General features: G+C 40.8%; 1 protein-coding gene and 1 long non-coding RNA gene across 6 annotated transcripts in view; one reads left to right on the top strand and one right to left on the bottom strand.

The window, feature by feature from the left end:
• The window catches only part of nr4a3 (nuclear receptor subfamily 4, group A, member 3), a 43,700-nt gene extending 36,987 nt beyond the window's left edge, over positions 1–6,713 (bottom strand). Inside the window, exons 1-3 of one of the 5 annotated variants that reach the window (XM_088929437.1) lie at positions 6,369–6,713; positions 2,379–2,543; positions 1,201–1,282 (exon numbers count right to left, since the gene is read on the bottom strand). In XM_088929437.1, the coding sequence (XP_088785563.1) occupies positions 1,201–1,264 (64 nt within the window). In that variant the 5' untranslated portion in view covers positions 1,265–1,282; positions 2,379–2,543; positions 6,369–6,713. Of the gene's footprint in view, positions 1–1,200; positions 1,283–2,378; positions 2,544–4,225; positions 4,515–6,079; positions 6,142–6,368 lie in introns of those variants that run through there. The other 4 variants (XM_088929436.1, XM_088929439.1, XM_088929441.1 and 1 more) reach the window with 4 other exon arrangements.
• A 3,105-nt stretch (positions 6,714–9,818) lies between these two features.
• LOC148822787 (uncharacterized) lies at positions 9,819–12,133 on the top strand. Its single transcript, XR_016093865.1, has 2 exons — positions 9,819–10,183; positions 11,668–12,133. It is a non-coding gene; the product is annotated as an uncharacterized LOC148822787 (long non-coding RNA).
• The last annotated feature ends 1,525 nt before the right edge of the window (positions 12,134–13,658 follow it).

Here is a 13,658-nt window from a genome sequence, read left to right as displayed (position 1 = left end):
CGAGCAGCTAGAATTCCCCTATGGCTTTTCGTCGGATACTGCACTTGATAACTGAACAGCCTGAGCTTCACCAATTTTATCACCTTACCACAGTCTCCAGGGGTTGTTTCTGACATTTAGGAGAGAAAAAAAAAACAACTAAAAGACCTCAGAACGATTTTTTACTGCCTTCAAAAAAAAAAATCTAAATCGAAAAAAAAACACACTAGCTACAGTTTAAATTGGTATGTGATTTCTCCTACAACTTTTATATATCTATTATATTTACAGTTGGCTGTGATTATCGCCAACATACAGAGTTGAGAAAGATTCAGTTTACGCTATTTTTAGTTCAAATATAGCACGCTGTATAACTAAACATTACTTTTTTTTTGGAAGATTTGTATTCAGTTGTATTCAGTTATTCAGCTTCCCATATTGCTGCACGGATATGTCACTGGAGAGCTGTGGCGGCAGAGCGTGTCAGCGGTCTTTTCTGTGCTTGTGCCTCACGGTGACAGAGCTTGTACATGATATTTCAACACAAATGATGTCAAACTCACTGGCTTCCATCTTGCCCGTCATCCCTAGTGACCCCATTCAAGCTGCTTTCAAACCAGACAAGAGAAACCGGGAAGTCCCTAATACCCCTATCTCTCAGCCGTCCCTGAAGAGAGTTTACTTTCTGATCAGTTTGTATTTAAAAAAAAAAACTGGAACATAAGAAAATCCTCCCTTCATAAAGCTTAATATCTGACCCTACAGAAATGCCACTGCACTGATGCATACTGTATAAGTAATTACTACAAATACAGCATCCGGCTTCAGAGGAGAAGTTGGTCAGGGCCAACAGCATATGAAACTCCTTCGTCTGGGGTAGGGGGAGGTATTCATGACCCACCCTGAATTTGTGATAGGCACCAAACTTAATTTTCTTTTGTTGAAGACAGAACAATGATCTAATTTAGGCATTGTGGCACCTTTTCTGACTACAAAAGGTACTGTATGCTAAGAGACATAAAATAAAGATGAATTTGCCCTTATTAATTCACTTCCTACGAAGAGTCTGCCAATCAATGAAAGAGAGTGCACAGACGATCAGGTTAAAACAGAACTAAAGCAAACACAGACACCCCCATAAAAAAGTCATGTTTTAGTCACAAGCTTCACAGTGGTTAAGGGACACAGGGAAGGGAACTGATAATTAAAACAGTCTCTGACCTCGAGGTGTGCATTTTAGGTGGATAAAATGCAGCCGTTCCAATAACTGTGCACGCTTGCTCATAGTCAGAATGCCATTGATCTAACAAACAAAAGATGGATTGCAAAAATAAATATATAAAGAAAGACTTAGTCAAATTAGTCAAATAATGTTATGGGAAAAAAACGAACGAATTACAAAATAAGGCGGGAAATTATGCAGACGCAAGCACGCAAACAGACACCTGCAATTGTTTGCTAAGCTGATACACTGTTACACTGTGCGGTGCACGTCCAATGATTAGACGCAAGCGCAGATTGGGTTAAGACCCTGATGTCTAAAATTGTACATATAAATAAGTTTATATATTTTTTTCTTTAAAAAAGGCAAAATATTGCTGCTGCGGCCTATGGAACAGCCGCACCCTGTGCCGAGGCGCTCGGGTCAAATGCCCTGAAGCGATTCGGCGAAAGTGTGACACGGCACCCCGTCGTGCCCAGTCAGGCAGACTTGACATTTTCAAAATCGTCTGTCACACTTCCTCCCTCTCCACCTTATTAAAATTGTCATTTGTGAAATCAAGCTTCGTGCATACTACATTCTTTGTTGGAATGGAATTTATCATCAATATTATCACTCCTGTTTTAAAAGCTGTACTGGCTATTGTGCACTAATTCAATTTAAAAAAATGCCTTTATTTCGTCTTCATCTCTTTTAAAGATGAGGTTTATTGACATAAAAGCCCCACCCCACTCCACTCCCTACACGATACACACTCGGGAGTCATTAAATGTATGCTTGCCAAATCTAAATGCTTTTTTAAATTTTTCTAAAAACATGTCGGTTGTATGATTAAAGTGGTGTGTTGATTAGTTTTTTGTTAAAAAGTTTTTTTTTAACCTCAATACGTCTTGAATTTCGCTCCACTTTGCCCTTGATTAGCATGACTGCTCCCCTATAGGTCAAAAATCTTCAATTTACACTGCTATAAAAAAACCGCTAGATTTCTAAATGCGATTATTATTAGGCTGTTCTTATCTTCACTCATGCTTCTCCAAAAGAGACTACTTAGACTTTTACAGTTACTTGCAAAATTATTTAAATGTGCTCATACTAAGACTTTGAGCATCACTGTTTGCAAGAAAGAAGCCCTGACATCAAACAGCACGCCGAGTTCAGCCTTCACAAGGAGACTTACCTGGTTTAAATTTTGCTTGCTGAATTGTGGTTGTTTTTCTCGGCGGAGGAGTGGCGAGTCGGTGGGGAGAGGCTGGCTCAGCGGACTCTTCTCCGGGTGTTGAACTGTCCGTTGGCCGGGTCTCTGAGCCGGGGCTCGGCTGGGGGCGCTCTTCCGAACCGGGGTCTGGAAATGAGCAGTCGAAGCCAACCATATACATAAGCAAGAAAAGGCTGACTAAATCTTAAGCTGATAATTGGTTGAAAAAGTCGATAACAACCAAAATACAGGTTAACTGGACTATTGACAAATAATTGTAAATGCGTTTATAAAAAAAACTGAAGGCTATTGCACATATTTTAAAAAAAAACTTTAAAAGCTCGTTTTTTTTCTTAAGAGGACATTTCAAAATATCAAAATACACAAATGCAACTGGTACAACATTTATATATACAACATGCGAAAAAAAAGCAGTTCTCATGCTCAACAATAGAATTATTCCAGAGCAATTTTGTTTTTATTTTGAGTCGGATTTCTTTCTTGTGTTTGAAAACCTTTCCTTCCCACAGATTTTAATAATTACTCAAATCGTAAAAGCGTCGTGAAATTTCAAAGAATTTCATGAAGTTTAATATGTTGCGGAGAATTAACAAAAATAAACATAAACATGTGAACAAACACTAGTTATATTTTGGCAATTCGGGGTCACTGAAAATACGAACGATAACATGTGAAGTTTAGCTTATTGTCTTGAGTTATGCGGTTGACACAAACACAATTTAGGTTGTGTCGAAACATAAAAATAAAGATTCTCTAAAAAAAAAAATCCTACACCATTCACCACACGATCGAGTCATAGTCTGTGGGACACAGAACACATATGTGACCAGACTCTCACAATTGTCAGCAAGAAATGACGTTTAAAAAACGAACGAATGGACACACAAACCGACATTTAACTGGTGGTAAAAATCAAAATAATCTTTACAACTATGTATCGTATCTCCAATAAAGACAGTAAAGCGTTACCTCGCAGAACCTTTACACATATCAAACTATGCCTGCCAAAATACCCAAAAGTTTTGAGTGGCAAAATTAGCAGAACTTGAAATGGAAAAAAAAATAAATGGATAATCGTTTTTTAAAGGAAGGAAATGAGTATACAAACGTAAATACCTATTTTATTGTATATGTAAGTATTGTAAAGTAGTCTTATTCCTTGTTGAATGCTAGACAACGCACAAAATAAACTTTTAACACCAGCACTGAAAATGTTCACCTGCGTTTTTGTCAAAATCCAACTGAGTCCTGCGAACACAGTAAAATATTTTCATACCTATTTTACAGAGTCTAGCGCCCCCTCTCCGCCAAAGACAAGTTTTCGAACCAATCTCCGAATCCTCACCTCAACAACGGCGAACGTGAATTTGTACAGACCTTGGAAATATTCAACCACTGTAATCATCACTGACAGATATGATGACAACGGACATTTGTGTGGTGTCTCTATTATTTTTGCATTTCAGATAGTGACGGATTTTTATGAGATTTGTACGGGTTTCTAAATAACAGCAGATTTCGGCATAAAAATAAGTGCTATACAACATTTTAAGCTGGAAAAAAAATGTTGTTTTTTTCAAATAAAATGCAAATTGACGTACTGAGAATTTTTTTCCCCCTACAAAGGAAATGACCAGATAAAGCTCTCATCCCCCCCAGCGAAAACAATTTGAGTTTATTACGATGAAATCTGGATATGTCTCAATCAGGAACTGTATCTGGAGCTTTCCTTTCACTTTTTCTTTTACGGCCGGGACTTAAAGCTGCCTAAAACCACATTGCGCTCACTTTCTCTCGGAAACACGCACCATGTTAGCCACGGGAGTATCTATTAGTCAGAACCACCTAACGCATCCCACAGCACTCGCTGTCTTTTTGCAAGTTGAAACTGGGATTTTTTTTTTGCGAAATCCCATACAACTTTTTTTTTTTAAAAAAAGATATGCCTCCGCTCGTTGTGATGATTGTAACAGAGAAAAGTTTGGTCGTTTTCGCCAGCGAGACGCTCCCACGCGCGCGCCTGTAGCCGGCGCGCGGAGCTGGAGCTGGAGAGCTCGAGCGGCCGCTGCTCCGCCGCGGCTGGTGACTCGGTGGGTCTGGTTACCTAGAGAACCGCGAGTGATCTTTTAAACACGCACCTTGTGAGAGGCAGGAGCCCCCCAACTTCAATAACCCAGACAGCCAGAGCCTCGCTGGCAAGCAAATGAAGACAAAAAAAAAAAGATAAAGAAAGAAAGAAGGAAAAAAAAAACTTCAAGTACAGTAAATTAGCTGAGGGAACCTGTCAAAGACCCTTTTATCCGAGCCTTGGCTGCTCGGAAGAATTGAAGGCGTTGATAATAAAGTCAGAATGAAATATGAAAATTAAACTTGTTCTCTTCTATGATGTATTTGATTTGCTCTAACCGTTGTTGGGGGGAAAAAAATATAGAGCGTGTAAACACACATTTTGTGAGTGTGTGTGTGCGGTTTCACTAGCCTGTGTGAAATAATGCCCGAGATGCTGTTCAACAGCTAGCAATCGCGCCTTTTCAAAGTGGAGCTACAGCTAAAGGTTAAAGGCTATTTTTCTATTTTATTCTCAAATATTGGATCGACCAAAGAGGCGTTCATTGCGTTACACAACCCCCTGCCTCAATCCATGTAAAGTCTACCTTATCACAAGTCTTAAACCTTTGATGTTAGGACACTTGTCAACATACTTTTGTGTCAATTCTACCTTTTAACGGGAGACAGAAGTGACTTTTATTGAGCCTTTTTTCTGATTGTTTATCAGGTGAAATGTAACATCGAGTTTATGCGAAAGCGATGCTGGATAATTTTGAAGGTCATTTATTTTAAAAGACGCTTTCTGTCTTGGGAACAATCGCACGCAGTAACCGAGAAAACTACTGAAAGTCTTACCGCTCCTCATCACAACTTTTGAACAACAGCGAGACTCACTATTAAAGATGCTTTAGCAGAAACGCGGAACATTGAATGAAACCTGCTGTTCGCTACACCGTATGGGCTGCGAATAGCGAAGAAAGAGCGAGACCCTGTGAACACCGTAGAAAAGTTTCCATCACTAACATCTAGTACAGCACAGATATTCTTATGTTTTTCACAGGTTAATACACTATATAAATTAAATAAAAGTACTTTGATATGGCTTGGACATTACAAGCGCATTTGATCCTGTTACGTCTATGAGTAATTTCTAAGCCCTTTATGAAGTAGTTCATTAGCTGCTTCGCACTATAAACCAAACGTTGTGAAGCTATCATTTATTATAAGTAAAATACGCTTGATTAACATCACGCTTTCACACCCGGCGCACACGTGTAAAAGTTAAAAAGTGTCCTCTGTCTGGACCTTGGCGATTTTACTTCGCGCGAACTACCGGTATCAGCAAATCCAGGCACCCGGCGCTTTTGCAGGGATTTACACAAAAGTTCTAAGCAAAAAAAAAACAACAACACCCCAAACTGCTACTAAAAGAAAGCAAAAAAAAAATGAGAAGAAGGCGTCTTCGGAATAGCTATTTGTTGCGTGTGTCAACTTTGCCGATAAGACAGAAGGGAAGAGCAGACTTGGTTCACGGAGCGTCTCCTACTCTCGCGAATCTGTTTCGCCGCCCAGGCTGAGCGGCATCCCATTTCCATGACAACCAGAAAGAATACCTTTCTTCTCGCCGAGTTCGCTTCCACTCGCCGCTACATCTCGAGCCTCCCCAGCCTCCTCATCCTCTTCCTCCTGTCCTAAGGTTTCTCATACAAGCCTATGCAACAGGTCGCTGAGTTATCCCCACGCACGAGAAAGTTTCAAAACCGAGACCGACGCTACATTTGTCAGGAAAATGATAGAATGAAATATTAAAAAATAAAAACAACAGCTCTGTTCGTTTCGTTCCCCCATAGCATACCCATATAAACTTTTATGAAGTCCATAAGAACACAGATTCATACATACTTGCTTGCTGTAGCGGTTCCGTCTTTACATGTGATATTAACCTCCTTAAAGTGTCCTGTAGATTTCCAGCATTGTAAGAAATAATGAAGTAGTAGTTGTAGTAAGAGTTGTTGTAGCAGTAGCGGCTGTGACAGCAAAGTTTTTTTTCTGTTTAGAAACTGTAAAGGGTAATTACTCCTTTTGCATTGAAATGAGCAGTGGGTCCGTGCGCTCCGGTTTCCCCCGTGTCCGTGTTGCTAATGCTGATGATGCGCTGTGATGAAGTTGCAATGTGTCTTTGTTTATGTGGAGAGCTGAGAGAGAGAAAGTCTAATAGCTCATTTATGTGTGTCTGCCTTCTACATAGAGCGGCTGGTATGCGAGACGTCAATGTGACGTCATTGGAAAGGTGACGTCACTACTGTAGCTCCCCTGTCTCAACCCAGAATCTCTGTGTTACAGTAGCCCTCTCTCTCTCTCTCGCTGTGCCAGAAAAGACAGGGAAGGGCCTGCATTGGTCTGCCGTTTGAAGGACGAAATCTCTCTCTAAAAGCAAAGGGAGGAGTAATTCAACGCTTTCTTTCTCAGTGCGTTCTGTACTAAGCACCAGCAGGAAAGCGAAGCGCAGATATTGTTGCTGTCATTATCACTCCCCCAGCTCTTTAGGGTCTATCAGCTGTAGAAACAGCAGGAGAAAATGAAGGAAAAAAGAATCTAGCAAAGCATTAAGTTTTTCTTGTTTTTTTCCTACTGTTTTATAAAATAACGTCTTAAAGTAATTTGATAAGTACTTGTATTTGAGGTGTTTGAAGGCAATCATTTTAATCTGCAGTGAACAACCCTCGTCTAAACAGAACCAAAATTCTTGCGTACTAAATTTACACTTTTCAGGTGTAATTTCACACCTGAGGGATAGTCACCCGATTTTCAAAGAATATTAATTGACTAGAGAAAAAGAATTTAAGGTGATTGTTCAGCCTAGACTGTAGAGTAAAAATTCCCTATTTTTTTCTGAACGTTATTTTAAACTGCAAGTCTATCAAGAGACAGTGGCTGCGCTTTGAAGATTTTATTTTTCCGCCTATTTACGACTTTTTATCTAAAATCTAGGAATCTAGAAATAACAGCTCCGTTCATTATAATTATTGATAATAATTGTTCTTAGCGTCGTTGCTCTCAAGACAGCTGACACTATCAAACGTTAGTGTAAACAATATTATTTTATTTTAAAAAACATCTTGGGGGCAGTGTTATCACATTTGGTTAAAACATACGTTTATTAAGAATCGTACATCAATTTGTTTTTGTACCGTCTTTATACAGTATATGTATACCTATGTGGAACTGATTATACATATCATTATATATAGATTCTACCCCTTTTTATGTGTGTATACCAGCTCTCCAAAGGCACCGCTGCGCTCTGAGGAATACGAAGCCACAGTTCCTATTATTTCTACAATTCATATTAGCTCCTATTATAATTATTTCAAGGATCTGCGTTTCTGAGGGAAGGCGTCCAACCGCTCGTGCTTGGAATATTTACATGGTTGACTTACCCTAGTACAGCTGTGATTTTATCTCTTACATCAGAATATGATCTAGAGCTTAGAACAAAAGCCTTATGTGGTGGAAACTCAGTAATCATCAAGATCAGAATATCCCTTCGAAAACGAAGTGTACCAATACTGTATTTGGGACCAGGTTAACTGAGCTTTACTTTTGCGCGGTGCAGTGAAAATGCTTCATTACTGTGTCCAGTAGTGAAACACCACTGCTCCCCGATATTCTCAAAGCTTGTCTTGTAGCTCTCTGAAAGATGGTGGGGAAATTTTGTGAAGCGAAGTACTGTTTACACCCCACTAACACAGTCGATGGTCGCACGTTGACACTCAAACCAAGCCCTGTGAAGGTCACTATGACCTTTGCTTCTTTTGCCGCGCAAACCCCAGTTCTTGTTGGCTTTAAACAGTCAGCAGCTTTTACAGGTTTTTAAGGAGTATTGGGCTGCGTTTGCTAGCTGTCCAACTGGAGCGGACAGAAAGATGAGGCAGTGCTACGGAGGTCACCTTGGGCCGTATTCAAGCGAGCCTTTTCCGACACATTTACCTGGGCTTTTTAGAAAAGGAAAGGAAATTCCCAATAAACGATAACTTATCACATTATCCATAAAACTTTATCTTTGTATACAACGTCACGATCCGCCCCGTTTGTTTGGAATCGTAATAACCCTATTTCATATCGCACCGTTCATGTTCAATGGTTATGTAGGCTCTAGTTTGTTGGAGCCGTTAGTAAAGGAGCTTTCTGGGAAATGACCGGGTCAAGATACGTGACTTCGTTGATCCCGGGGGGACAACCGGGCTGCGTTTTGAACAGTCTAGTAGTCTGAAAGGGACTGGGGCTGAACTAGCCCGCACAGGCAGGAGTCAGTAGGAGAGAGGAAATGTACTCGCCCCAGATCGCCTGCAGTGGGCAGTAAAACGGTCTTTGTCCATAGCGTGTAATACCATTTTGCCCCCGCGAACATTTTAGGGTGTTGTCAGAAGAAGCACGTTACAGAGGACATCTCTCGTTTCGACAAAGTGGAAGCAAATAGGGTTGCTATATGATGGGGCAGACATCTATGCACACAGTGAAATCTAAACACCTGATTTAACCTGCTGAGTACCGATTCTGTCCACCTACTGTATGACATGCGTCACATGCACTGTACATGATCCAGTTAACCATAGTTAAGAACTAACTCGCCCCATAAGTCCTCCCCCCTTCAACTTGTAAAAAACGTTGTTTCGAGGGCTTTATTCATTGCTGTGTACACTTCAAGGGTGCCTCAGCCATAAATCTTCTTCAAGTAAACAGCTAGAACTATAAAACAAACACTGCTTTGGGTTCTTAAGCTAGAAATCGCAAATTCCAGCCCTCACCCAGGACACAGGATCCAGCTGTTGAACCAGTAAAACAAATAAGCGATCAAACAAAAGAAATTGATTTCTGAACTATGCCATTTAAATTGAGATCGAGATGTGTGTGTCATATGCGCTGCGGAAAAGGAAAAATGGCTTATGAAAAGTCACAATACGCCCTAAAATTGAAAATAGTTTTATAATTAACAGATTACACAGCGCTGAGATGCGCGTTTCAAGGTGCAGAAAATGTTACAACCATGCCGGAAAAAAACACCCCAGCAGCGACGTTAAACAGAATAATAAATGAGGTTGCTTAAATCCGGGTCAGAGTCAGCCAATCACCGAGCGCGTGGTTTCCTGGCCGTGCACACCCTCTGACCAATAAGGTGCCTCCGAAGGCGGGGCGAGGGCTTGACGCACTGAGGCGCGTGATTGACGCAAGCTCTGTTACTAAAATTAGCGACGGGCCGATCCGGCGGTGTGAGATAGCAGAGATCCCATTCATTGTGCCGGGGCGGGTCCGTTTATTTTAGAAATTTGATTGTGATCCAGCCAAGCCAAATATAGTCGTAGACAGGTATTTTTAGCGACAGCGTGTCCTTTCATTTGAACTAGTTACATCTCTTTACTACAATTAATGCACACCGATTCTATGGTGTTCTGTTTTTTTGCCAATTGCTTCTTTCTTATACTCCCGTGTTTTGTGCCACACGTTTATTTTTTTTAGGCGCAGAAACGGTAATAACAATGAGTAGGGTGAGCTGTGACTATCGGAAGCGGTAAATGTGCTATTGGAGGCTCGGTCTCCGTTAGTATCACTTGTCTGTGCTGTTTTTGCCCAGAACTAGGGGCCGAAAATCGGTTATTTTTAACGAGGTGGTTGCGTGGGTGAGCCACGGGCACGCCGACTACAGAAGAACGTCTCAGGTAAATAAGCATCGACATTGTGTTGTGGCAGAGAACCAACGACATGCTTTTGTATATAAAAATGGATTGCTCGGGGCTTCTGTGTAGTTTTTTATGACAAATCTCTAGGCGTGAATGAACTGAAGTCGGAGGACTTTTCAACATCGCGTTAAAAGAAAATAATCGAAAACGGATGTATTTTACTATTCATTTTAAATCTATTTTACTACGCATTCTTGATAAACTGCCCTATTATTAGGCCCATATAATCCTGCTTACATTAAGACTCTGCTGATGTATTATCAGTAGTACGGAGGGAACCCTCTATAGTTGTGTAAGTTTGAGATTCCTTCCCTAGCCGAGAGACGGCCTGGCAGGAGGAACTATTGAATGCGTAGCTCGCAAACATCTGAAATATTTCTGCGTATGAGTAATGGCGAAGCCCCGGTGATCCCCGTCCTTAACAGGAGAACAAGTCGACGTAAGTGGCTTCGTTTGAATCAAACTCGAATTTGCTCAATGCAGATGCCTTACAGGACAGTCATTTCCATGCGTAAGTGAGGCAAATTGCGTATTTAATCATTATTATTGCAGGTTTCTGTTGGGCTGACAAGTCTTGTTTTTTTCACAGGGTAGACCTTAAGACGTCGGGGAATTCCCTTAGCGAGAGGCACTCAGTCTTGACTAAGTTTACTTAGAAAGCAGCCCCTCATCACCGGTGCCGAAAGTCCTATTTTTAAAGTAGTGTGGGTTTTTTAATCACTCCAGTTTATCCACGCCGATTTCCTCCCAAATGATTAACCCCCTAGGTTACGAGTACACCAAGATGCACAGCCCAAACTGATAAGCTGCTGAAACAGGAACCCTTCTGTTAAGTCAGCGTCTGCTTGCTTGTAGCTTACCCAGTAAGATGTGTTAGGATGTGTAAGTAACCTGCTCGGATGGCCATTTCAGATCAAATTTGAGTGCAGTTGACCTCTGTCCAATACAGTTCAACTAAATCGGTTTTCAAGCAACATTCTGGGAACCCCACACACCTACTGGGGAGCGTTCTAACCAAGGTGTTTACTTTATTGAGCTCTTAATTGAACTAACAAGCTGCTTGATTGTTTTTTTTTTCCTACTCAGATGTTGAAATTTTAAGTAACTTTCAAAACTCAGTAGCTTAAAGACAACTTCTAACATGTTTAGGAACTGGGCACAATTTAAAGAGTATCAATTTGCCTTGTGATCGGGTCAAGTTATGGTTCGGTAATGTAGCTGAGAGCTCGGTCAGAACACAAAAGATTGAGTTAAAGACTTGGAATCTGACACTTATGGGAGCTCCGTAAAGCTGAATCCAAGACATTTTCCACTTAATCTGAAGTATTATCAGCAGCATTGCACTGAAAAGTCTGAGGATTCTGGTGGAAAAGCTGCGCTTTGAACTGTGATTCACTGTTACATTGTGTTCCTGAACTTTTCAAGAAATATGTCATTAGTGCGTTCTTCCTTTCTCTTTGTAGTCTCTGGCCTCACCTCCCAGAAGCATGGAAAAGAACTGTGTTCATCCGGTTTTTTAAACAAGGAAAGGAGAAGATGATTAACAGAAGGAACCATCACTTAGAAATGTGTAATTCCTGTACTGACCACATTTGGTCATTTACTCCGGTCCACAATGCACCTTTCCGCTGTGTTGTGATTACACAGGGCGCAGTGTGAAGCACCATTTTTCATTGTGTTTGAATGAGCGGTTTATCCACACACTGCAGGCTATGATCCCCCGGGCACACGCCCACTCACACACATGGTTTTACAGCGTAGAAAAGCTCGATTCCCCTAATAGGGAGTGGTACGGCTGATTAAAATAACCACAGTGGAGTGTTAAGTTCTGCTCTTTCCAAGAACTATCGAATGGGAACAGGATCTGATGGAGGTGACTTCTCTTTCTCTGTTGATAGAGCAATAAAAGGTTCTTCCTTGCTCGCGCCTTGACATTTGTGTTCCATTTCTTGTGCTATTTTGTGCCAGTATGTGATTTCGGGTCATTTATCTCCACCCTACAGGTAAACAGCGCCAAAACTACATGAACAAAATAGCCAAAGCCAACTTGAGCTGCATATTTTTTATTTCTTGGAATGTACTGTTGTTGATGTTAGCAGCCTCCTCCACAGAGGTCACTCCTAGGGAATCCCAAGGCATCGAATACCACCCTTATTCCAAGGATATCATTCCCAGATTATTCATGCAAACCCAGGGATTTCCCAAGAGGTGTCAAACAGTGTAGTGCACCACTAGCTTTGATCTCGGAGCGGTACTATTGGACCAGGAAAGTAACATTGATGTATGATAAACATCCTATAACCTCACTGTGGAACTTGACTTGGTTCTTCGTCTGATCCATTTTCCATGTGGTTGCTACTGGTCTGCATGAAAACCGCTCAGTAAGTGTGGTTGAAGCCCTGGGCATTGGCTATTGGCTATTCATTGCACTGTACTGGATTCAGTGCCTTGTCATTTCATATCTTATTGTGTCAGTGTGATACAGACCTCACTGACAACGTGCATCGCATTATGCCGAGTTAATCTGAAATTTCAATGATGGAACAACGGGGATCTGGAAAGAAAGTTGGATGAAGAGGGAAAATAAAGTTTGCAGAATTGCGTGATATGCATTTTTGAAAATGAGGTGAGGACAAATTAATGCCAACATTCTTACAGAAACCATGATCAGCCCCACAAATGCTACACAGGGTAGCAGTGGTTAGGGTTCTGGGCTTGTCAGTGGGAGGGTGTGAGTTCAAATCCCAGGTGAGATATTGCTGTTGCTCTTAAGCATGGTACATTACCCAAATTGTTGCAGTTAAATATTTAGCTGTTTAAATAAGAGCAAATGTATGTTGCTGAGGATGAAAGTAGCCAAATGTGTAAGTAATTACTGATTTTACGTTGGGGCACTGCAGAATATGTTTTAAGAACCATTATATGTCTTTATGTCAGTATCATTTCTTTATATTTCAGAGAATGCTTTTCTAAAAGAAAATCTAATGATTTGCTGAATCAGTCTGGGAAGTTTATTTTTTTAATGCACCTACCATTTGAATCAGTAGTTTAAACTTTTGAAAGTAGACTGGCTCACCCAACTGGTCCGGTGCTCGGATAGAAGGTTAAAGGAAACTGACAATCACTCTCAGTCTTCAAGAGGACCAATTTGATTTTAAATAAAAGAATCATCTGGGGGCCAATTACTTCTGAAGCCGTAGAACGGAAAATGAACGTTCTCTGCGTCATTGTCACGGCTAAAGTTTTTTAAAATTAATTTCCAAAAAAGAGTAAAAACACACATATGGAGCACCTGCTCTTCCATGAACCACAATTTGGCAATACTGTGACTTACATCGCAACTTCATTGTAAGAGTAAATGTGAGCCACCAGGCCTTTGTACAGTGGCTATCAAAAGCATTTACCCCCCTTGGACTTTTTTATATTGTTTTGTGTTATAATATGGATTCATAAT

This window comes from Atractosteus spatula, chromosome 12 (assembly GCF_055471065.1).
Source record: "Atractosteus spatula isolate fAtrSpa1 chromosome 12, fAtrSpa1.hap1, whole genome shotgun sequence".
Lineage (NCBI taxonomy): Eukaryota > Metazoa > Chordata > Actinopteri > Semionotiformes > Lepisosteidae > Atractosteus > Atractosteus spatula.
This window is presented reverse-complemented; position numbering and strand designations above follow the sequence as displayed.